General features: G+C 38.4%; 1 protein-coding gene across 15 annotated transcripts in view; it reads left to right on the forward strand.

Annotated features, from left to right (window-relative positions):
• LOC116970921 (transducin-like enhancer protein 4) overlaps positions 1 to 24816 on the forward strand; it is a 119849-nt gene that overhangs the window by 43662 nt on the left and 51371 nt on the right. For 3 of the 15 annotated variants that reach the window (XM_033017604.1, XM_033017605.1, XM_033017606.1), the window contains exons 5-6: positions 3425 to 3487; positions 4772 to 4846. In XM_033017604.1, coding sequence (XP_032873495.1) covers positions 3425 to 3487; positions 4772 to 4846 — 138 coding nt within the window. Of the gene's footprint in view, positions 1 to 3424; positions 3488 to 4771; positions 4877 to 12802; positions 12843 to 18008; positions 18035 to 20430; positions 20467 to 24816 lie in introns of all 15 variants that reach the window. The other 12 variants (XM_033017602.1, XM_033017603.1, XM_033017595.1 and 9 more) reach the window with 6 other exon arrangements.

Raw genomic sequence — 24816 nt, forward strand, 5'->3', positions numbered from 1 at the left:
GGGGAATGTGACTACAGGGAATAGAACATCAGAGACGTGGGATTTGAGTTTCCCCATAACCTCCACGTTTTTTTCCCCAAGCTGGAAATTACAGTTGAGTTAAGAAGATCATGGGGCATATGTAAGCAATATATAATGAAAGTATGAAATAGACAATCTTTATTTTTTGATACACAAGTCCCGAGGGAGAAAAAGTGTAATACATGACGGGGAGGTAATGCAGGATGGGTTGATGAACTTGTGAGAAAGGGTCCTGACCCAACATGTCATCTGTTCATTCCCCATTTTTGGCATAAATATATGCACGGGGTGGTATGTGGTGTTGAGATGGTAATCTGGTCTTTTATGCAAATGTAAAAATGTCAAAATGCAAAAGCTAAAAAAAAAACATGGTGAGAGGAAAAGAGCAGTGTTTAGTGTTGAGGCACAAAGGGACGAGCAGTACACAAGGTGGGCCGAGCAACAGAGGAGGACAATGTGATAGTGATGTACTGAGAGATAGGGAATTTTTTCAAGGAGACCAATTAATAACTGGAGGATCAGAAGGTGAAACACAAAACCAGAGTTTACCGTTGACATTTTTCCCATTGATGAATATATTCATACTTGAGACATCAAGTATATGCACCAGAGAACAAATTACTGTTGCCATACTCTTAATTGCTGTCTGTAGTACCGCACCAGTTCGAAAAATAATCTTTGAGGCCAGGAACTAAGTCAATAAAGTCATTGTGCACTTTTCCCTTCATATTGGAAGTTATGTTGCATTGATAATAAACATTGATAGATCAAAGTTAATTGATTAGTTCAGGTTCTGAGCACTCCTTTATAGGAAATAAATAAGATCAATAAACATTGTACTATGCACATTTATTGGAATGATGATCTCAATATGGAAAGATTAATTAGGAGAAGGTTAATTTAGAACTTCGAGCTGTTTTAATGGAACAGAGAGATTAAGAAGCATGTAATGGGTTTTCAAGATATGGTTTTAAGATCAAAGAATAATCACGGCAAAACTTAATGTTACTCTTAATTCGAGAATAGAAACCTTTTATAGGAATATATTTTAATGCAGCAGGTTGATGGATACCTTAACCAGAAATAGGAGAGTTGAACATGATGAAAACATTTAAAAGGAAATTGATTAATTAATTGCAAAGGTTGGAGAGAATGGCTGGAAAAGTGGGATAAACATTGATAGCTCCAGATAAAGATTCAATATGGATGTAAATTACCAACTGGTAGTGTTCTTTACAGTAATTTCTAGGATTCAATAAATACAAAGCTGTTACTTCATCAAGGTTCTGAAGATGACCTAACAATGGGAGCAAAGATCAAAGGATAACATCATTCCAAAATTCTGATATTGATTACAGACAAAATGGCATCAGGGTATATTCCTCTTTCATGACGTGCAGTAAATCTTTGCTAAATAAATTTGTGACATCTCAATCTGAATGTTTAATTTGGTAATTTAAGAATAGCAGTCAGCTGGGCATTTAAGGAATATTGTTGTATTTGCCTTTAATAATTATCAATTTTCTAAATTGGAGTATTCCGATTGAAGCACTAATGATTCTGTTGAAAAGGTTTCTTCATCAATCTTAAGGGGGAAGAGTTTCTACTGTATAAATATGTCCATTACTGCTCCCATTTTTGTGATTTTGATTTTTCACTCTGCTTATTTGTTACATACTGAATGGCATTGGGGGAAAAAAAATTAAAAACTTTTTTTTTTTTAACAAAACAACTAAATCAAGCTTCAATCTTCCAATGGATTAAAGGAACAGAAAATTGGTTTATTACTAAAATATTTTTAATCAAGTGTATTCAACCATTTTAGTTAGCTGAAAATAAGGGAAAAAAATTCTGGAAAAACAATGCACATCAGTCAATTTCTTAGTAAATTTATGGAAAATAGCAAAGAAAAAAAAATTGCAATGTATCTTTAATTCGTTAATATCTTTGATGTGTTTGCACCTTAGAAAGGCTGCCTTAACTTTTAGTGCCTCCCCAAATGGATTAAAACAATTGGAGTGTGTAGAAGTACTCCACATTAACTGATTTACCTGAGTGTTGTGGTGTTTTATTATTTGGAGAGCCTTGGAGTTATAGATTAATGCAAACAATTACAGAAACCAGTGTTGCTTTGTACATAATTTGCACTAAAACGTTGATATTTTGCTGTGTTTGTACTGAATAAAACATTGTAAGCTAGTGGAAACAGCAGACCCCAATGTATATAAGGACACCATGAGGCAGAAAACAGGATTTATGATCTTGTGAATTTTAATTCTTGTATGTGTCAGTGTTTCTCTTGTATTAAGTAAGCCATTTCAGTCCACTCCATTCTAACCGTCGTATGATGATGCCATTGTTGGGATTCTAAGTACCTTGGTGGCTTTCAACAAATGGTCTCACGTTCCCAAGTTGCAGATTAAAATGAAGACTGCAGATGCTGGAATTATGAGAGAAAAAAATAAACTGTTAGGGGAATTCAGTAGGATAGACAATCTTGTCTATTTCCCTCCACAGATACTCTCTGACCTACTGAGTTCCTCTGGCAGATTTTAATTGTTGCAGATTAAAATCTTTGTCTACGTTGCAAAGTAAGATCTGCATATCATTTCGACTGCTCACCTTCAATGCTGAAAGCACTGCTCGACTGCTCACCTTCACTGCTAACCATATAATTATTTTTAAAAGTTAGTTGTCAAAGCTACGTTCAACATTTTCAGATTTTTGCTGATGTAATGTTCTCACTTATTTATATTTCAATACATGTGCATAATTATTTAATTATTAGTGCATTAAGATTTTACGTTGGAGTCAAAATACTTCAGTTTTAATGGAACTCTTCAGCAAAAATACTAAATGCTGGAGGAACTCATCAATGCAGCATCTGGGGAGGAAATGGACAGAAGACATTTTGGATTGGGCCCCTTCTCCAGAATGAGGAAAGGTTCCGACTTTAAAAAAAATTGTCTTCCATTTCTCTCCACACTGCTGCCTGGCCAATTGATTTCCTGCAGCACAGTTTTTGCTCAAGATTTTATTCCGGTCATTTATACAAGTATAGATTCAGTCTGAAATTAGACATTAAACAAAAATATTTTTGCTGATTTGACTGTTTATCAGTGTTTACTTCATATTAATTGCACAATTAGAAAAGTTTGCAGTCCATTCTATTTTCAGCTCTAAATGAGATTAAAACAGAACATGTTGGCTGAACTTAGCGGGTCAAGCAGAATCTGGGGAGGAAATGGATAGATTGTGTTTTGGGTCAGAGCATCGCCTATCCATTCTCTCCACAGATACTGACCTGTTGAGTTACTCCAGCACTTTTTGTTTTTCCCATTATATATTTTTTCAACTGTACTGCACTATTGACCAAATATCTACTTATTCTTTTGTCTTTCAGGCTGAAATTGTCAAGAGACTCAATGCCATTTGTGCCCAGGTCATTCCTTTCCTGTCTCAGGAGGTAAGTTCCAGCTTATCTTGTTATTTTATTTTGATGCTGATCGTGTGGACAGTACTTGGCTTAATTCAGGGGAGTTTTTTATTTTTTGAGCCAATTTCCTTATTTTAACTCAGACCCGCAAAGGAGTACCTAAGAATAGACCTCAAAATGGACATTAGTTCCTTTCACTTGCTTTAAAACCTTAAAACTTGCCTAATTGGCTTAAATTCATATATAAACCGTGGTGTACAGTGAACAAATCGTATAATATTATTGTTGACCCCAGTCTTTATTTAATGACTAATTGTAATACATTTTGAAATATTGACCTTAGATAGAGCTCTTAAAGATAGCGGAGTCAGGGGATATGGTGAGAAGGCAGGAACGGGATACTGAATATGGATGATCAGCCATGATCACAGTGAATGGCGGTGCTGGCTCGAAGGGCCAAATGGCCTACTCCTGCACCTATTGTCTATTGTCTATAATTGAATTATGAATTTAAAGATATAATGTTATAACATCGTGTACTTTTCATTCTGAGTTTCTTATACCTCACTGTATCTTGCTGCTTAAAGAGCATACTAAGAATGAGGGTACTTGGACTTGCATTTATGCTTCAGCAGATTATTCTAAGTGCCACAGAGCATGTGATTTAAGTTGAAAGTCTGTATTGCATGTGGTACACTTTCAGTACCTGACTTAATTTAATTGTATAGATTAGTAAATGTCTAGTTAGAATGGTACACAGGATCTTTCTGTAAGCCTTTGTGAATTTACAGAAAGTACATTACTGAGAAGGTACAATATAAGATCTGTCTATTTGATACTGCAAAAAACAAAGGCAATTTATTCAACAATCTCTGGCTGTGAAATACATTAAAATTTGAGGCATTTTTCATGATGTTTCACAAATTTACTTGTACCGTGGTTTTCATAACATAATATAGTGTTGCTTGTTGTGGGTCACTATTGTGAGTCTTGGTTATTTGTAGATTAAGTTCGGCTTTTTCTTAATAGATTTTTTTTTTACCCAAGAAAATTAACACATTGCAGATTTCGTTGATTTACAGCTAATTTGTATTTTTTCCTTTCAGTTATGGTTTGTCCTTTAAGTTTGAATTGAAGAGATTCATTTATCATAGTAACCACTTAAAAGAGATTGGATTGAGCAGTTAAATATGTTCTGTGAATATTACATATGGCATTGACCAGTTAGCTTTTCACTCTTATGTTTAAGGAGGATTTAATTCGACAGAATGCAAATGAAACTGACATTATTTGCTTTCTGAAATTCACTTTCAGCACCAACAGCAAGTGGTGCAGGCAGTGGAACGGGCCAAGCAAGTGACCATGGCTGAGCTAAACGCCATCATCGGGGTACGTGGTCTTCAAAGTCTGCCCTTTACAGTGTGTATACCCATTTTATTACTCTCCTCACCACTGCTGGAGCCAGTTTAACATTGAAAATGAGGGAGATCAGGTGTAAAGGGATCCATTAATTTTTAATTCCGGTTTTAATTTAAAAATACAGGCATGAATTATTGCTCAATTCAATCTAGCTACTGCAGTTGAATGTTGTGCGTTGATGAAATCAAGTCCTACTAGTACACATTAAGGATAGAAATATCTATAAAAGTGAATGATTAGGGTTGCACCTATTTAAAAAAATGTTGTCATTCACATGAACATCTAACATTACATTTATCTGTGGCTAATACTTTGTTCTTCAGGAACATTTTGATAGTCTTTGGTAGTGCAATTAAAAGCCTCTAAACTGTTTTGTTTCCCCTGAAAAGTGGAATCATAGTTCAGATTATTATATTCCCGTCACTATCTCTGTACTTGGCATGCTAAGAAGAGACTGAGTTCTGGAGTTCTTATCCAAAGGGCAGCCTTTCCTGGCATTATATATGCAAGTCTGGTTGGATTTTATGATTTTATACACATATCATGTGTATTTATTATGTGATTAGATTTTTTTTTAGAGTCACGAAAAACATTAGCAGTATAAAATAAAATTTGAATTAATGCGATAAAGGCATTTTTTTTCACTTTGCCCAAGTTGTCAACTTGTTCCCTTTGGCGAAGCGTACAGCTTACCATTCATTATTATTTGCTTTGTTGAAGATATCTCATTTGCATCTCTATCATTGCTATAAATGTTTGTGAATGATCAGTTGAAACATTACAGTAAATTTTAGTGATAGTTCTCATTGTATCAGACTTGCATATCTTATGGTGATATTATAAAGTTTTGATCTCTGCAGGAGCCTAAAAGATTGAGGGTAATTGCAATTTCTGGAGGTGATTAATATGAATGTGCTAGAATTTGCAGCATCTGCTGAAAGAGTTCCTAGTCACTAATTGGGGGAAAAAAATTTGTTCCATAAAATAATTGCAAGAAATCGTTATCATCCAGCATCAATGTTTGATGAACTCTTAAAATCTGAGTATTGTTTTAGAAATCAGAAATATTAACTCATGGATTTTTATTGGATATTTTTAAGCGCATTTCACCATTGGGGACATCTTTGAGCTAAATGGCTGCCTCCTACCATTTCTACATCTTATGGTCAATTATATCAGGGACTTTGGTCTGCAATCCTCACGATTTCCCAAGAGCTGCATGTCGTTGTTTTCTGTTGTTGGAATAACTTAACGCACAGTGATTAAGATCCAAAGGCTTGTATTAGCATTACAGCATAGGTAGTTTCATCTTAACTCAAGATTGAGGAAGAAATGGAAGAGGCTACAAAGTATCTCATAACATGAGTGATACTGATCTACACTGCGTGATATTAGTGAGGGAACAAAGTTACTGTTGGACTGATGAAACCACCAAGCAAACATTTGCGCCATTTCATTGAGAATTCAATTATTTTCCCAACTGCAAGATGAGAGGCCAATGGGAAAAAAGAGTTTTAAAAATTTGTATATGGTGGTTGTAGAGTAAATTCCTAGTAAAGTGATTCAAAATAGGATTAAGATTTGTATCCATTGGCTACTTTCTTATGCAGTAATCATTAAAAAATAATTTTAAAGGGGTTATCTTTGATTCTAAAGGATAAATTCTTTCTCTCCAGTACCGCTAATTAATATGGCTTTAACTGCAGCACAACTGTTCTGTAAATACCTATGTCCATAAGTTTGATAGTGGATATTTGGTCATTCCAAAGGGTGCTGTATTCTCTGTTAAAGTTAAAAGTGAGAAACAACTTTATCACATCAGAATCTCCTTCATTTGTAACTGTGCAGCTGGTTTTGGCAATTACAATTTAAAATTTTCTTATTTTAGTTGACTTGCATGTACCATCTTTTTAGGGTCTTTTGTGCATGAAGTCTTATTGTTTTGTTCATTGTATCAAAATACTTTGAAATGCTAATTATTCCATTTGCTTTGATTAAAATTCAAATTGCTAAGTGAAGATGTAGATAATGGTTCACTGAATAATCAATCTGAAGTGTTGATAGTGCTTCATTTTGCTCCTCTTTTTATATAAAAGAGGAAATTGAAACCCACTGATTGCTGCTGATAGTAGCATTCGACATGGCTTGATTGTTAGTTGTTTTTTAATGGGCTACTTTAAGCACTGTTTGGAGTTTGGGTGACCACATGGAAGATATTGGCAGTTAATTAGATGAAATGGAATGGAAGAGTGACCTTCATTTCCTGCTAATGACCTTTCACAAAGTAGGACGAATCTAAACCAGTCCTGAAAAATTGTGAATTATGTTTGTTCTGTGCCTTTCACGCTTCATTTCTTCATATGGTAGATGAATATACTGTGCAGTTACATTTTATGATCCCTCAGGAATGGAGCATTTTGCATGTCAAACACTACATATCGACACTGTGGACTTGTGTAGGCAAGTCTAATAGCTGCAGACTAATAATGAGAATTTGTATTTCAGCTGTTTATGATACCATGGCAACCTTTTTAAATGAAGAAAACATTAGCCAGAGCTAAAATCTAACCACTGGGAATATAATGCTTGTTCCTAGACACAAGACCGTGATTATGAAAACTCACATGCTGACCTAAGGCTGCATCCCATGATGCAGATCACATGCTCCTGTTATGTGCCATTGAATATATCAACTGGCAGAACAAAATCCAATGACAACTATGAAGACCAAGTGGCTGTGTGCAAAAATTATGGAATGGAATAATTTGCTGATCTAATAGTGTCTAATATCATTCAGGAAAGGCAACAGCCATTTAAAAATCTTCTCAGTATTTTAGGAAAGCACAATGCTTGGATTAAATTCGTACTATGTAGGACATTTAAGAGAAACTGCATGATTCCATCAATTCCTCAAGCAGCCAAAAACTTGGCTGATTGGGTTGAGTCAATTTAGGGATTAAACCTTTTTGCAAATTTCCCAATTATGTGGACCCAGTGCTGTTGATACCCGTCCTAAACTGGAAAAAATGAGTATCACACAACTGGGTTAATGCTGAAAGTCTTATCAAAAGTGAATACCAAAGAATGCTGACTGTGCAGCTAGATATAATAAAGGATATTAAAATATGGAATAGGCTGAAGTTTAGTTTAGTATATTATTGTCACATGTTCCGAGATACAGTGAAAAGCTTTTGTTTAGTTTAGTTAAGTTTAGTTTAGAGATACAGCGCGGAAACAGGTCCTTTGGCCCACCGGGTCCGCGCTGACCAGCAATCCCTGCACATTAACATTATCCTACACCCACTAGGGACAATCTTTACATTTACCAAGCCAATTAACCTACAAACCTGCACTTCTTTGGAGTGTGGGAGGAAACCGAAGATCTCGTAGAAAACCCACGCAGGTCACGGGAAACCCTCTGGCTTTCAGAACTAAGCCCTAGTGAATTGACCGTGTGTCGGGTTTGATTTACACTGGATAAGAATAGATTCAGGTCCCCACACTTGTGAAGCGTTCAGATTGGCTGCGGTCAATTTGGACTTTTTTTACATGAGCAGAACAGTTTATCACCTTAGACCATTTAAACTATCAAACTTGCACCATATTTATTTCAGGTATTCAATGATTAAATCGCTGTTGAGAGATATGGTTAATATTTTCATTGGATTTGTACCAATTAATTATTGTTTCAAAGGATCTGAAATAATTGTTCATACCATGACCGTTAGAACTCTTGTGCTGAGCACCCATTGTGGTGATTTGCTTCCAATTTGACGTGCGCATTTTTGATGCGACTCGCACTGACTTCCATTTTGAGATGGAACCAGCATGCGTGACACTTGCATGCTGGAATTCTGCACTGTATGTAGCCAATCGAGGAAAACTCATTTGATGCCTTTGCTGACTTTTAGACCTCAACTTTAGGGGTTGTTTCTTGTTCAACTTGCGTGGGGTTTACCTTGATTGGTAGGTAAAATGGCCATTCAATCGCCTCTACTGTAGCCCTATTTAACCTTCCTGCCTCCAGGAGTATTCAAATAAATTGCATGTGTTGTGGCAGATTGATGTGGCAGATGATTCTGCTTTAGCAATCATATTCTGTCCAAAATGTGCCATATTATTGAATTATTACTGCAGAGCAGGACCAGTTTTATTGTCATTATCACCATTAAAATTTATGGCTCTGGATTATTTCTGCAACATACATTGTGTTTTCATGCAGGTACTGTGAGAGGTAGCAAATGTTGTTTCAGCAGAGCACAATTCATTTTCATTTGGTGGGCTGCTTAGGAATGTGGCCATGCCGGAGTTTTGAACTCCACTATGGTGCACTGTGCCCTGAATTGTACTGTTATGTGGTTCTCACTGTTACATTTTTAAGATGTACCATGACTGGAAAAGTCTCCATTCACTAAAGTGGCACATTTCAAAAGGAAGAATAATGAGAATAAGAATGGAGAGGTTGGGTGGTGGGGGAGGTAAATGGTGAAAGAGTGCCACAACCACTTCTTCAAAATGTACTGAAGAGATTTACTGGAATGATTTCAGGGAAGACTGACTGTACTGTATGAGTAACCTACCCCTTGAAGCTGGGATTGTATTAATTGAAAGACAGGAAATTTGCCAGATCTTGGAGAAATATTTAAAATCAAAAAGGGCCTGGAGAGAGTAGAAACTATTCCCTATGGGAAATGGTCAAGAACCAAGAGATCTAGAATGAAGGAGATTGGCAATATAATCAAAAGTACTAAGGAAAATATTTTTTTTGCATGTAGGGAGTTATTAGAATCTGTGATACACCACCTGGAGGGTTACTCAAGGCAGATTCGGTCACAGTGCTCAACAGGAACGAGGATAATTATTTAAAGGAAGCAAACTATTACAGGGCTGTGGGGCAAGAGATTAGCCCCAAAGACTTGCAGTGAGGCAAGTGGCCTTCAATAATTCTATGGTATGTGACTACTCAGAACATGCTTTCTTCTGCCTGTGGTATCCAAGGGGTAATCATAATAGATAGTCTGAAGATAGACACAAAAAGCTAGAGTAACTAAGCAGGTCAGACAGCATCTCTGGAGAAAAGGAATAGGTAACTTTTCAGGTCGATACCCTTCTTCAGACTCCGTCTGGAAGACTGGAAGACAGACGGAGTCTGAAGAAGGGTCTCGACCCGAAACATCACCTATTCCTTTTCTCCAGAGATGCTGTCTGACCCGCAGCTTTTACCCAGTTACCCCAGCTTTTTGTGTCTATCTTCTGTTTAAACCAGCATCTGCGGTTCCTTCCTACAGGCTCGAAGGGCCAAATGGCCGCCTCCTGCACCTATTTTCTATGTTTTATACATGATAGATAGTCCTATGTATTTTCTATATTTGAGTGGTCACTCCTCCTGTTGAGGTGTAATTTATACTTCCTGATCCCCTGGAGATACAGTGTGTTTCTCTTCATCATCCCCTCCGCAACTAAAGCCTCAGTTGCATTGGAAAAACAGAATAGAAACATAGAAACATAGAAAATAGGTGTAGGAGTAGGCCATTCGGCCCTTCGAGCCTGCACCGCCATTCAATATGATCATGGCTGATCATCCAACTCAGTATCCTGTACCTGCTTTCTCTCCATACCCCCTGATCCCTTTAGCCACAAGGGCCACATCTAACTCCCTCTTAAATATAGCCAATAAACTGACATCAACTACATTATGTGGCAGAGAATTCCACAGATTCACCACTCTCTGTGTAAAAAATGTTTTTCTCATCTCAGTCCTAAAAGACTTCCCCTTTATCCTTAAACTGTGACCCCTTGTTCTGGACTTCCCCAATGCTTTCTCTTGAACATGTTCTGTCATCTCTTCTCCATCAGCAGTGACATTTGGAATGTCTTCATCATCTGCTGTAGTCACAATGCACTTTTTGACTTTGAAGCATCCATTTCTGCCTTGAATTGTTTGCTGCTCATTGGCCCCAATGGAGAGGTGTTAAGGCAATCAACAGCTTTAATGAATTTCTGTGGCTGCTGATGTAATTGTAAATTGACATTAAATATTTTGATTATAAACGTTACATTGCAATTAGATATCTCCCAGTTTCTTTGTAATTTATTTACACTAATAAAAGTATAAAATATAAACCAATACATATACTTATATATCTTGATAGAGCAGGTCAAGGCTTGAAAATCATGTGACTAATAGATTGATACAGTTGCATCTACACACTCCCAAAGTGCCTCCTTACCTTTGAAATGTACCTGTTGAAATGTTACAGGCACACAGCAGGTTATTCACACATAGCAGTCTCCTATAAACAGCAATGAAACTGTGACCAGAAAATCTAGGGGGGGTTTTGCATGCTATTAGTCATTTATTGGTGGAATAACTCCAGTCATCTTTTCGATACAACACTAAAACTTCAACTACTTTCAGATGGAAGAATTTCTTTAAAATTAATTTTTCAAAGAATGATTGCCTAAAAACAGTAACCTTTTTCGAGTAATAACTATGAACTAGATTGCGTTGAGATTGAGGATGTCCAATTTGACATCTTGATCTGCATTAGTAAAAGCAAAGGAAGGACTTGATTAACATGGTAATGCTTTGATGATGCTGAAGGAGCAGTTCAGTTGGACCATGTCTATCCTGCAAGTTAAGTAAGATACGGAATTAAACCTCAATGGCTTTGATCCTCCCTCTCTATTGATTCGAGGTAGAGTGCAGTGAAGAGATTTAATTCTGTAAACATCATTGGGTGTAATGAACTGTTAGCCTCTCTAGAATTCACAAAATCTTTTGCATTGTGAATATTATAAAGCAAATGAATTAAGGTGAATTTTACTTTTCAAAACATATTACAGTAAACCCTCATTTTAACAGACCCCTTTATAACTGATTTTGGTGAAAGTGGATGGAGCTGCCGACACCATCCCTATGGTCTGTTATAATTAGGGTTTACTGTATTTCACATTATATGTTGGAAGTTCTGTTGAGGCTATGCTTTAATCTTGGGTGCCTAAAGATTATATAAAGATTGCATAAAGATTTTAATATGGAAGTCATTTTATATTATATGAATTAATCATATTCATTGGATAAGTCTTAAAACTTATTTTGTGCTAGTTCATTATTTGTGTGCACCTCACAGACTTGTTTGATTAAATACATTAAAAAAAATTATGAGATTTTACATATAAGTTGGGAAGAATATCTAATGAAGAATCTGAGAGAACGCCCTACCTGTGCTTTCGGATGAAAAACACGTCATATATCAAAGCCCACCGTAATTCTGTTTTCCAGTTTACTGGCAAGAATTTGAGTCTCAAATTAAATATTCTCCCAACCTTGGACTTTGAGTTCAATTGTAATACTCTTCGCCGTCCAATGATGAGTTAGGCTCTTCCTGGGATGTGTAACTTAATTCCAAATGATTTGATGCTATCAACAGACAAGGGTTTAGGGAGGCTTGAGTTTCTAACTAGAGTTTAAATGTATTATTCTTCCAATGCGTAATTTCAATAAGATTCTGCGAGAAATCATCAACCTTAATATCTGGTTTCAAGATTTCAATATCCGGCACAGCAATAGTAACTACTTTTGTGATCAGAGCTGCATTTCCCTGAGCCTGCAATAGATAACCTCTGCTGCTCAAGGTGATTGCCTTGACCTGTTGGTCTCCAGAGACGCATACTCGTCAGGTTTGTGTTTGACATCCGATCAATATTCATTTCACTTAGCTGTTGCTGGATGACTTGGTCATATGTTGAAGCGCTTATCTTGGATATCAATAGTAGCAAGATAAATGATTAGAACGTAGAAATGTGGTTCTTGCTCCATTATTTTGTTTTGCATCGGACAGTATAACTACCCTTTCATAATGAAAATGCAGAACATGTGCCATCTTTTAAAAGTTGGGATTGTAATCTTGTCAATTTTTGTAGGTGCTTCCTGTTATGGCCCAACCACATGAAGACTTGAAAGGTGGGGATGCCTTTTTTGTTCCAGAGACTGAGAATGCTGGATATAACATTTTCCATAAATACAAAGTTGATGGTGTATTACTAGATAATCAGATTGCAAGGATGGCATGAATGTGTCCCACTTGCTTTCCCTATGCAGTGATTTCCAAAAGAGTTTGTGCTTTACCCACCCACAACTTAGAGTTGAGATGTGCAAGGGCCATGTTGTGACTGAGGGAGCTGACTCTGTACTGCAAGTTTGTAATAGAGGAACTGCTAAAGGTTTTTCTGTGGTCATCGGTAAGTGTAGGCAGCTCTTCATTGACTACAAGTACTGTGCCAAATGTTACTCTGGCTTCATTTGATGTGGGATGGAAACTGGATCCTCAACTCAAGACTGTATAGTAACCCAAGGATCAAATCAGTAATTACTTTTCTGCATAAACATTAGGTTTGTGACATCCCATCAAAAATAGGGCAAAATAAAATCCTGTGTCTGGTCATAATTCATAATTATGATTAGCTTTAATGATACCAACTTATTAGCATAATATTTTTAAATATTTAAGCTTAATTCAGCTTATTTATAATACAGCAAAACACACTCTGCATTTTTCTACTTTTACTGCGTCATAGCTCTTGGATTCTTTAGTATTTAGCCAAGCAACAAAACCAGCGGCCGAGTCCTTTATTTGCAGTTGGTAAACTAAGAAACCTAAAAAAACCCAGATGCTAACCAAATGGATTTACTTAGATCATACCTGGTGCTCAATTGAATAGGACTTTGCTAATGCTGAATATAGATTGGTCACAGGAAGAGCTAAAGGTATTAACACCTTAATATGCATTATTTGTTCTCATCACCCAGCATTTCTTTTTGCTTGTCTGTCAACCATTTTTTAAAGTTCTTGAAAGATTCATAGCCTCCCAAATTTCCACCATCTTATATTGTTATTTGAATAATTCAAATAATTTATCCGTGCCACGGTGTTGAAACCACATCAGCAAATGTCTTGTCATTCCACGTCGTTGTCTCTTAGAGTTGTAGAGTTGTGCAGCACAGAAACAGCCCATACGGCCAAACTCGCCGTGCTGAACAAGATGGCCCATGTAAGCTAGCCCCATTTGCCTTGTTTGGTCAATTTCCTATGTAAGTACCTTTCCAACCATCTTTTAAGTGTTGTTGTGTCTGCATCGACTACTTCATCTAGCAACTCGTTCCATATTGTCACCACTCTCTGTGTGGACAATGTTTTCCCTCTGGTTCCTGTTAAATATTTTACCCTTCTCACCTTAAATCCTAAGGATGTAAAATAAACCTTTATTTCCCTACTTAGAGTGAATGCACAGTGTCTTTTTTTTACCCAATCTATTATCCTTATGGTTTTATAGAGCTCTATAAGATCAACCCTATCTCCTGCACTCCAAGATGTAAAATCCTTGCCTGTGCAACCTCTTCCTATAGTTCTTGAATCCTGGCAAAAGCTTTGTTAATCTTCTTTGCACTCTTTTCAACTTAATAGCATCTTAACAATAGCAGGGTGACCAAATCCGAACATAACACTCCAAGTGCAACCTTACCAACATCTTGTACAGCCATTGCATAATATCTCAATTTCTTACAATCAATTCCTACACTGATGAAGGCCAGCATGCCAAAAGCTTTCTTTGTCACCCTTTCCACTTGTGATGCCACTTTCAGGGGCTATGTATTTGTACTCATGGATCCCTCTGCTCTGCAACACTCTTCAGGGCTTTACTTTTCACTGTGACATTTCTGCCCTGGTTTGACCTCCCATTTCACACTTATCTGAATGAAATTCCATTAGTCAATCCTTGTGCCCACTTACCGATCTGATTAAGATCACATTGCAATTCTTGATAACTGTCTTCATGGTCTGCAATACCACCTATTGTGAACTTACTAATCATGCCTTGTACATTCTATCCAAAACCTTGCAATATTTGACAAACAGCAATAAAAACATAGAAACATAGAAAAATAGGGGCAGGAGTAGGCCATTTGGCCCTTCGAGCCAGTACCGCCATTCCAATACCCCGTTCCTGCTTTTTTTTTACCATATCCCTTGATTCCTTTAGCCCTAAGAGCTAAATCTAGCTCTCTCTTGAAAACATCCAGTGAATTGGCCTCCACTGCCTTCTGTGGCAGAGAATTCTACAGATTCACATCTCTCTGGGTGATTTTTTTCCCCTCATCTCAGTCCTAAATGACCCACCCCTTATTCTTAAACTCTTTTTCACACAGAGAGTTGTGAGTGTGGAATTCTCTGCCTCAGAGGGCGGTGGAGGCTGGTTCTCTGGATACTTTCAAGAGAGAGCTAGATAAGGTTCCTAAAGATAGCGGAGTCAGGGGATATGGGGAGAAGGCAGGAATGGGGTACTGATTGAGGATGATCAGCCATGATCACATTGAATGGTGGTACTGACTCGAAGGGCCGAATGGCCTACTCCTGCACCTATTGTCTATTGTGACCCCTGGTTCTGGACTCCCCCAACATCGGGAAAATTTTTCCTGCATCTAGCCTGTCCAATTCCTTAAGAATGTAATATGTTTCTCTAAGATACCCATCATCCTTCTAAATTCCAGTGAAGACAAACACAGTCGACTGATTCTTTCATCATATGTCAGTCCTGCCATCCCAGGAATTAACCTGGTGAACCTATGCTGCAATCCCTCAATAGCAAATAATATCCTTCCTCAAAGAGGAGACCAAAGTTGCACACAATACTCCAGGTGCAGTCTCACCGGGGCCCTGTACACTGCAGTAGGACCTCCTTGCTTCTTAACTCATATCTTCTCGCAATGAAGACATTAGCTTTCTTCACAGCCTGCTGTACCAGCATGCTTACTTTCAGTGACTAATGTACAAACACACTCAGGTCTCATTGCACCACCCCTTTTCCTAATCTGACACCATTCAGATTGTCCTCATTCTTTAGGGAACGGGGGTTCCCCTCTTTGACTATAGATTATGCTCTCACCAGGGTCTCCTCTATATCCCATAGCTCCGCTCTCACTCCCCATCCCCCCCACTCGTAACAAGGACAGAGTCCCCCTTCCACCTAACCAGCCGTCACAGACAACAGATAATCCTCTGACATTTTCGCCACCTCCAACAGGATCTCACCCCTGGCCACATATTCCCATCTCCTCCCCTTTCGGCTTTTTGCAGAGACCGCTCCCTCCGTAACTCCTTGGTCAATTTGTCCCTTCCCACCGAAACCTCCCCTGGTACTTTTCCTTGCAACCGCAGGAAATGCTACACTTGTCGCTTTACTTCCCCCCTCGATTCCATTCAAGGACCCAAGCAGTCATTCCAGGTGAGGCAGAGGTTCGCCTGCACCTCCTCCAATCTCATCTATTGCATCCGCTGCTCTAGGTGTCAACTACATCGGTGAGACCACAAGCGCAGGCTTGGCGATCGCTTCGCCCAACACCTCCGCAGAGTTCGCATTAACCAACCTGATCTCCCGGTGGCTCAGCACTTCAACTCCCCATTCCGAATCCGACCTTTCTGTCCTGGGCCTCCTCCATGGCCAGAGTGAGTCCCACTGCAAATTGGAAGAGCAGCACCTCATATTTCGCTAGGGTAGTTTACACCCCAGCGGCATGAACATTGACTTCTCCAATTTCAGGTAGTCCTTGCTTTCTCCCTCCCTCCCCTTCCCAGCTCTCCCACAGCCTACTGTCTCTGCCTCTTCCTTTCTTCTTCCTGCCCCCCACCCCAACATCAGTCTGAAGAAGGGTCTTGACCCGAAACGTTACCTATTCCTTCGCCTCGCCCCTGCTGAGTTTCTCCAGCATTTTTGTCTACCTTCGATTTTTCCAGCATCTGCAGTTCTTTCTTAACCATTCAGATAATTATCTGCCTTCCTGTCCTTGCCACCAAAATGGGTAACCTCATATTTATCCACATTATACTACATCTGCCCATTCACCCAACCTGTCCAAGTCACCCTGCAGCCTCATAGCATCCTCATCGCAGCCCACACTGCCACCCAGCTTTGTGTCATCCACTTGGAGATGTCACATTTAATTCCCTTGTCTAAATCGTTACTATATATGTTGTAATATATTATGGGCCCAGCAGATCCCTGAGGCAGACCATCAATCTCAGGCCTCCTATCTAGGTGGTGCATTACAGATTTTAATTACTTCCATTTGGGGAACATTAAAATCCATTAATTAAATGATTTGGGAGTATCAAAAAATTAGATTTTAAAATGGTGACTGTGATCTGAAAGCCCTTCTGATTTACTGATGTTCTCTTGGGAAGTGAATTCCCAGTCAGATTGGAAAAAAACAGCTTCTCTTTTAAGGGAACTAGTCACTGAAAGTAAACATGCAGGTACAGCAGGCAGTGAAGAAAGCTAATGGCATGTTGGCATTCATAAAGCGAGGATTTGAGTATACGAGCAAATTCTGCAGTTGTACTGGGCCCCGGTGAGACCATATCTGGAGTATTGTCTGCAGTTTTGGTCTCCTAATTTGAGGAAGGACATCCTTGCTATTAAGGGAGTGTAACATAGGTTCACGAGGTTAATCCCCGGGATGACGGAACTGTCATATGAGGAAAGATTGGAAAGACTGGGCTTATATTCACTCGAATTTAGAAAGATGAGAGCAGATCTTATAAACATAAAATTATAAAAGGACTAGATGCAGGAAAAATGTTCCCAACGTTGGGGGAATCCAGAACCAGGGGCCACAGTCTACGAATAAAGGGGAGGCCATTTAAAAATGAGATGAGACCTTTTCATCCAGAGAGTTGTGAATTTGTGGAATTCTCTGCACAGTGGGGGCCAATTCACGATAAATTTAAAAGAGAGTTAGATAGAGCTCTTGGGCAGAATCGAGGGGTATGGGGAGAAGGCAGGCACGGTTTACTGATTGTGGATGATCAGCCATGATCACAATGAGTGGCGCTGCTGGCTCGAAGGACCGAATGGCCTCCTCCTGCACCTAGTTTCTATGAATTGTCACGTACTGACGTACTTGGTGTAAGAATAAAATGTTAGCCCTTGGAATCAAACCAGCTGTTGGAAAGTGTGGAATCCCAGTTTATGTAAATGGTATTAAACTGACAGTTTCACAAGTTTGAAATATTTCAAATTCATCAGTGTGCAGGAATGGTTATGACTCAACTTTCCTTTTCTACTTTTTTAGCTTCGAATTTTACAAATAGTATAAATGTAAGTATGTAAAAAGTCAAAGGCTTTCTTTCAGCATTATTACACTCAACAATAAAATTCTCCATTGTAAGTTTCTCCCAAAAGTATACTTTTGGATGCTTGACTTCCTTCTTGTACTGGGATTGATGTTTTAGACCAGATGGTTAGTAAACAGAGGTCACAAGTTTCAGACACGGTCTAGAGTAGCAAAGAACAGTTAAGAATTTCTATATATTAAATTAGAATATCATGATCTGGATTGCACATCTGGAAAGGGAGCACATACTATATTAATTTCTAAAAGAGTTTTGGGTAAATATTATTTTTTGTTTTGTTTGCAGAGTGATAGGGAGAGAGCAGTCTGTCAGGTCTAATAGGGAATCTCTTTCAAAAGTTGAACAGCCCAGAAAGACCATGAGACCTTGATTAGATTGGGTATCGGCATCTTTCTATCTGCAAAAAAATAAATAGCATATGTATAAAAAGGTGCCAGTACCTAATCTAATCACGATTGACAAGCCTAATAGGTAATTTCTTTCAAAATCTAAACAAGCACAATAGTCTAGTCTTTGCTATAATATCATAAGAATTGAAGAATTTAGTGCAAACGCACAATTGCTCTGGTCTACTTCCTTTGGTAATATATTGCATTTACCAGTTTACCGCCGACTGAAGCCCTCTTGGGAAATCTTCAAGTCCTGCAGGAATAAGGAATACTGTATCATGGTGCATAGGCCATAGAAATACTTGCATGTTGGGAAGGAGTGAAGGAGGAATCGCTCCATGAATTACTCTGGATTAATTTTGCATAAAGTGGAACAGTCCAGAAAAACCACGAGGCCTTGCTTAGATTTTTAATATTTTAAAAGAGCATATGTTGGTTTGGTCATTGTAGTTGACATTTATCTCTTTTAGATAGTGTAAGGAAATAAAGTAATTATTCCATTTTGCAGTCATGATCTGTGCTAGAAAGAGTGCATGTATAACTACTGTCTGAGAGCAAGGCCAGCTTGCGATCCATTGAATCTTCAAAACGTTTGCTTGTACTCAGTATCACAAGTTATGCTAGATTTCAAAAACGTGCATTGTTTTTAAAAGTGTACCATTTCATAACCTTGTAATTTAAACATTATTTTTCCATTGTGGAGGATGCAGCCTGGACTGCAGAGCTAAATTTTCTCCACAAAAGTGTTGAGAGGCCTGGCACCCAGCTCATCATCAACCCATCCCTGCGCCCACAGACCAGTATCCCACAAAATGTCAGGCCTGTTCCCTGGCCCAGAGAATCACTACTCGGTATCCCTTTATGCCCAGGTGTACTCAGCAGCATAAGGTTTTTGTGATAGGGAAAGCAGAGGAAAATACATTAAAGATTTTGATCTAGTGGTCACCTGTCTAAATGCCCATGACTCTTTCTTCTAGTCTATTTGCCCGACTCTAGTTCCTGGTGCCATTTCCTTGCTATAATGAGCATTTACTTCCTCCTCATTCTAAATGCATTACTTTTAAATTGAACTATCCTAATGCTTTCTTAACTGACCTTTCCCCTGCTGTCTTCATAAACCTAATATGATACTAACTATTCTGTCTGTACTCTGATCTGCACCTAATTCCATTCACCCATAACATTTGTGCTCTATTTTCTATGTTGACTCTCAGTTCAACACAAATCTGCTTTTCAAAATCCTCTTCCTTTTGTTCCAGTTTATTATATTGAACGGTGGTGTTGGCTCAAAGGGCTGAATGACCTACTCCTGCACCTATTTTCTATGTTTCTTCCTCACACTTCCTCATCTCTGAATTAACTTCCAGCCCAATAAGCTTCCAAAAATGTTCTAATTCTCCAATAAACTTTTCTTCCACTCTGTCATTAGTAGGTGAACAATCTAACAACCAGACCCTAACCTCTGGAACTCCATGAAGGCAGTGCTTTATTCTGGCAAATAAAAAGGTGCAAGTATGCACATCAAATTAGAAATCAAGCTATATTTATCAACATTTTTTCCATAAATATACCCCCTCTTCTGTTTTGACCAATCAACATAATTTAATAAACTAAGGACTAAAAAAATATAAAATCAAATTCATGTTCTCTATTTGAAAATCTCATTTTTAACTTCTTAGAGGTGCTGATATGTCACACTGGTGCACACCATCACAAAAAAGTACTGCATAGATGTATCTAATGAAGACTATCTATGCAGCTTGGTGTCAATTGTTGGTCAGATGATGTCCTTTGGTAGAGGCAAAAAATACAAGCTTTCACTGAAACTAACTCAAAAGGCAACTATGTGGAGGTTTGGGGGGAAATTATGTTGATCTTAGGCAAAATATTTAAATAGCTTACAAGAATTTGCAAGACAAGTATGTAGAAAACTTAATTTTACATTGCATTAATTTTTTAATCTTTGCCATAGCACACAGAGAAGAGAAGGTTTCAATGCTGGCTATTGGTGAGTCTGAGAAATGTTGAAATAAAGATCTAATAAGAGAGACCTAGTGTAGTAGGTCTCTCTTATTACACCTGGTATCATTATACTCGCTGCAAGGGAAAATGGCTATAAGAAGCATTGCTTTCAGTTTCATTGCTTTTCTTTTTCATCCTTGTCCATTTTTGTCCATTCATTTATCCTATGTTCTCTTTCATGCTTTTTATTCTGTCAAGAAATCTGAAGATTTTACTTTCAGAATTAATGATTGAGGTACAAATTATAGATGGGCATTTGCTAACAACTTTGCATCTTTTGTTACAACAGTTTTATTTGAATTGCATCCTAGATGCTGTTTTTATTTTATCAGATGGAATAATGGCAGTGGCATGTGTGCAGCTTCTGGTAAATTCCTGTCATCTCACCAATGACGTTTAGATTGATTTTATGAATTAATAATAAAGATAAGGTAAATGGGAGTTGAAAGTTGTGTGTATATGCTATTGGAAAAGGCTAGTGGATTGGAACTAATTGGGTGACTCTTTCAAGAAGCTGATGCATCTGAATGGCTTCCTTATATGATGTATGATTCTCTTAATTTTCTTTTTACTTAATTTTTTTCCTTGCTTTCTTTTGTTAACCCAAAATGGATCTCCTCATTGTGCTTTGATTTCTGAATCTAATCCTTCAGTATATCTTCTGTGCACTGTGAATTCCTCACATACTCCATTGCTGTTGTGGTTAAATTCTATAACTTTATCTTCATAACAAGCAACGTTATGTAGTAATATAAGTTGGTGATGAGTACTGATCAACAAATACCAGGTTGTGAGTATAGCAATAGAATCTCTAACAGTGGTTGAAAAACCAGACATGTTTGCACTTGGAAGAAACTGAGCAATTAATTGCTTCAGATTGTTTGTGGCAGTTTTTGGAATTGAGAAAATGTAAATTTGCGAACTTCCTGTCGAACTGAGTTCATAGTTTTTGTAGAGAGGGTAAATAATGGATCTTGAATAAGAAATTGGAGTATATGCTGAGACAGGTCAAGCGAATGTGTTGAATTTGAAGGAAATTCTGTAAACTAGGCTTTTGGGTGCTCTGAGACATTGCAGGTGAGTCCAGGGCGTGGGATTTAGCCTCTGAGGAGGGAGTTTGGAGTCCTTCAAGTTTCAAGTTGGAGTTTACAGATTCACAATGCACCACTGAAACCCTCCCAGAACCTTACTGGATTCCAAATGGCTATAAACACTATCCAATGACTTTAAACTAAGTGCAATATCTTAATATATGGAGTAGACCATTTAGAACCAAATAAATATTTATTATATGTTTTAAATTGAGAAACTTTAAAGCCACTTCCCCAGAAAACTGTAGATTTCAATCACAGACTATTTTCAAGATCTGAGATAGAAATTGACATGTCTGACATGTTGGCAGTATGGGTGGACCGTCAGGAGTAGGACAAAGCGCAGCCAAGGAGCTGAAGCAATGAAGCACAGTATACATAAATAGGTTTTCCCAGATCATGCACAGAAACGTTATGCAGTAGAAGTGAATCTCTATGATTTAATAAAAAAGGAATCATGAGTTGTTTGTCTTTGGGCAAGACACAGGATAAATTAGGGCTTGGCAGCTTTATAGTTATTGAACAATTATTTTCTGCAATATTAATTCTTCAGTACAGATATTTAATTTTATGGGTATTCATTTTTCATAGTTTTTTGTGGATTTTTTCTTAGCATGAGAATGTTACTCTCTTTGGTAGCTCAGGAATGGTGGTGATGAAGCACCCAATCTTTGATTCATGATCCTGAGAATAATACTTTCGCAGTTTGGGAAATAAAATATTTTTGGAGCATGGAAATATGGAGACATACTTGTCACTCCATGATATGCCTTTCTGTGCACATCCATCTGGAGCAGTTTTCGTCCCATCAGGTGAGGTTGCGCTGAGTTAAAGGCGCTAGAGAAGTCCACAAAAACCAGTCTAATGAATGATTTATATATGATTATTATATGCCACTTTAGCAGTTTGAAACTTTTTATTTCCAGATTCAAAATAAAAATGAATTCAAAAGTTGGCATCGCCTGAGAAAATACGTTATAAGACAGATTATAAGACATGATACAGGATAAACATTTAAAAAAAAACATAGATTCCTAGATAAATATAGATTCCAGGTCTGCAGTTCCTTGTGTCTCCATAAAAAAACATCTGGTTGATTGAGATGCTTGGAAGAGATCACTTTCCATTTTTGCCTATCTGTTCTCTGTGACTTCTGCAGAACATAAATGTGATTTGTGATTTTTAACTGCCCTCATGTGGCTTAGTAATCCATCTAGTCATGTTAACTTGTACTTCGATCCTCTTGGGGATACTAGAGGTGGGCAATAAATGCCAAGTATACAACATCCCAAAATACAGGCTGGCTACAGAATTGATTGCCTAGAAATTAGATCATAAAATACCACACCATATTTTTCTGTAGTAAGTGATCCAATTTCTTTAAAAACTAACACCTGAATGGAAATCATAGACTGGGTGTGGATTGCAACATTCAAGTGCATAATTCTAGGTCGCTTTGTCTGCCTTCTTGCATAACACATTGAGGATCCTGCACACCTAATGTGGTATGCAATGCATATTTAGAACCTCTTCTGTGAGTGAGTATGCACACACAATACTGTACATCTGCAATTATTTATAGGTTGCATTTCATTACCAGATATTTAAATCTTTTGTTGAAATAGTTTGTGTCAACTACTTCAATAAGTTACTATCAGGTAAATTTATACAATACTACCCAACAGAAATTTAGTTTCTTAACAGTATAGTACATTTTTATTTTAAATGGTCTGTTTTGCTATCAATTGAAGGTATGGGCGCGTATGCATAAATGCTACATTACAGCTGATTAGTACTGTTCCTTTGCTGTATTTTTGTAGCTGTGTATCTGTGAACCCGCAACTCTGCCTTTAGATCGAGTGACAGGGCCCAATACAGCAGGGCAAGAGCAGAATTGAGGAGAGGCATCAAAGCTGCAAAGGAAAAAGTGGAGGACCATCTCACATATAATAACCCACGGCAGGTGTGGCAAGGATTACAGCAAATCACCAATTACAAAGGCAACTGACGGGGCTAACGCCTCGTTGGTAGAGGAACTAAACCATTTCTTTGCTCGCTTTGAGGCAAAGGGGCCTCATGCAGTCACGCTGCTCCCACCGACCTCCAGATCCCATTCGCTCACTTTCCAGGAACACTAAGTGAGGCGCGCGCTCAAGTCGGTGAACACAAGGAAAGCCGCTGGACCTGATTGTTTACTTGGCAAAGTACTCAAAGCTTGTGCAGACCAGCTATCAGGGGTCTTTACCAAGATAGAAACATAGAAACATAGATCTTCAATCTTTCCCTGACACGCCATTATACCACCTTGTCTGGTCAGCTACCATCATCCCTGTCCCTAAGAAGCCAGTCATAAACAGTCTCAATGACTACAGACCAATTGCATTAACATCAGTAGTCATGAAATACTTTGAAAGATTAATTTCACAGCACATCAAAGCCAGCTTCCCTCCAAACCTTGACCCTCATCAGTTTGCTTATAGGGCAAACAGATCTACGTAGGACGTAATCGCCACTGCCCTCCACACTGCACTGGGCCATCTGGAACACCCGGGGAACTATGTAAGGATCCTTTTTATTGACTATAGTTCAGCTTTCAATACAATCATCCCTGACATACTAGTCAACAAGCTGTCGGACTTAGACTTCCCCCCTCTCACCTGCGCCTGGATAAAGGACTTCCTCAATAACCGCCCACAAACAGTCAAAATGGGGCCCCCACTGCTCCTCCACCTTCACTCTCAGCACAGGTTCTCCACAGGGCGTGTGCTGAGTCCACTCCTCTATGCTCTGTACACTTACGACTGCACTCCCATCCACTCCACAAACTCCATTATTAAATTTGCGGATGACACCACAATGATCGGACTCGCATCAGGAGGAGACGAGGCAGCGTACAGAGATGAGGCTCTGAAGCTGTCAGAGTGGTGTTCCGCAAACTACCTGGCACTTAATATCAGCAAAACAAAGGAAATGGTCATCGACTACAGAAGGCACAGAGCGGACCCTGCCCCGCTCTACATCAACGGGGACTGTGTCGAGAGGGTTTCCACCTTCAAATTCCTGGGAACGCACATCGCGGAGGACCTCTCCTGGGCAGCCAACACTTCTGCGGTGGTAAAAAAGACCCAGTAGCGGTTGCACTTCCTGAGAGTGCTAAGGAAGAACAGTTTAGAGGAGAAGCTACTAGTGACCTTCTACCACTCCACCATCGAGAGTGTGCTGGCATATTGTATCACGGTGTGGTA

The sequence above is a fragment of the Amblyraja radiata genome, chromosome 3, assembly GCF_010909765.2.
Source record: "Amblyraja radiata isolate CabotCenter1 chromosome 3, sAmbRad1.1.pri, whole genome shotgun sequence".
In the NCBI taxonomy this organism is placed as follows: Eukaryota; Metazoa; Chordata; class Chondrichthyes; order Rajiformes; family Rajidae; genus Amblyraja; species Amblyraja radiata.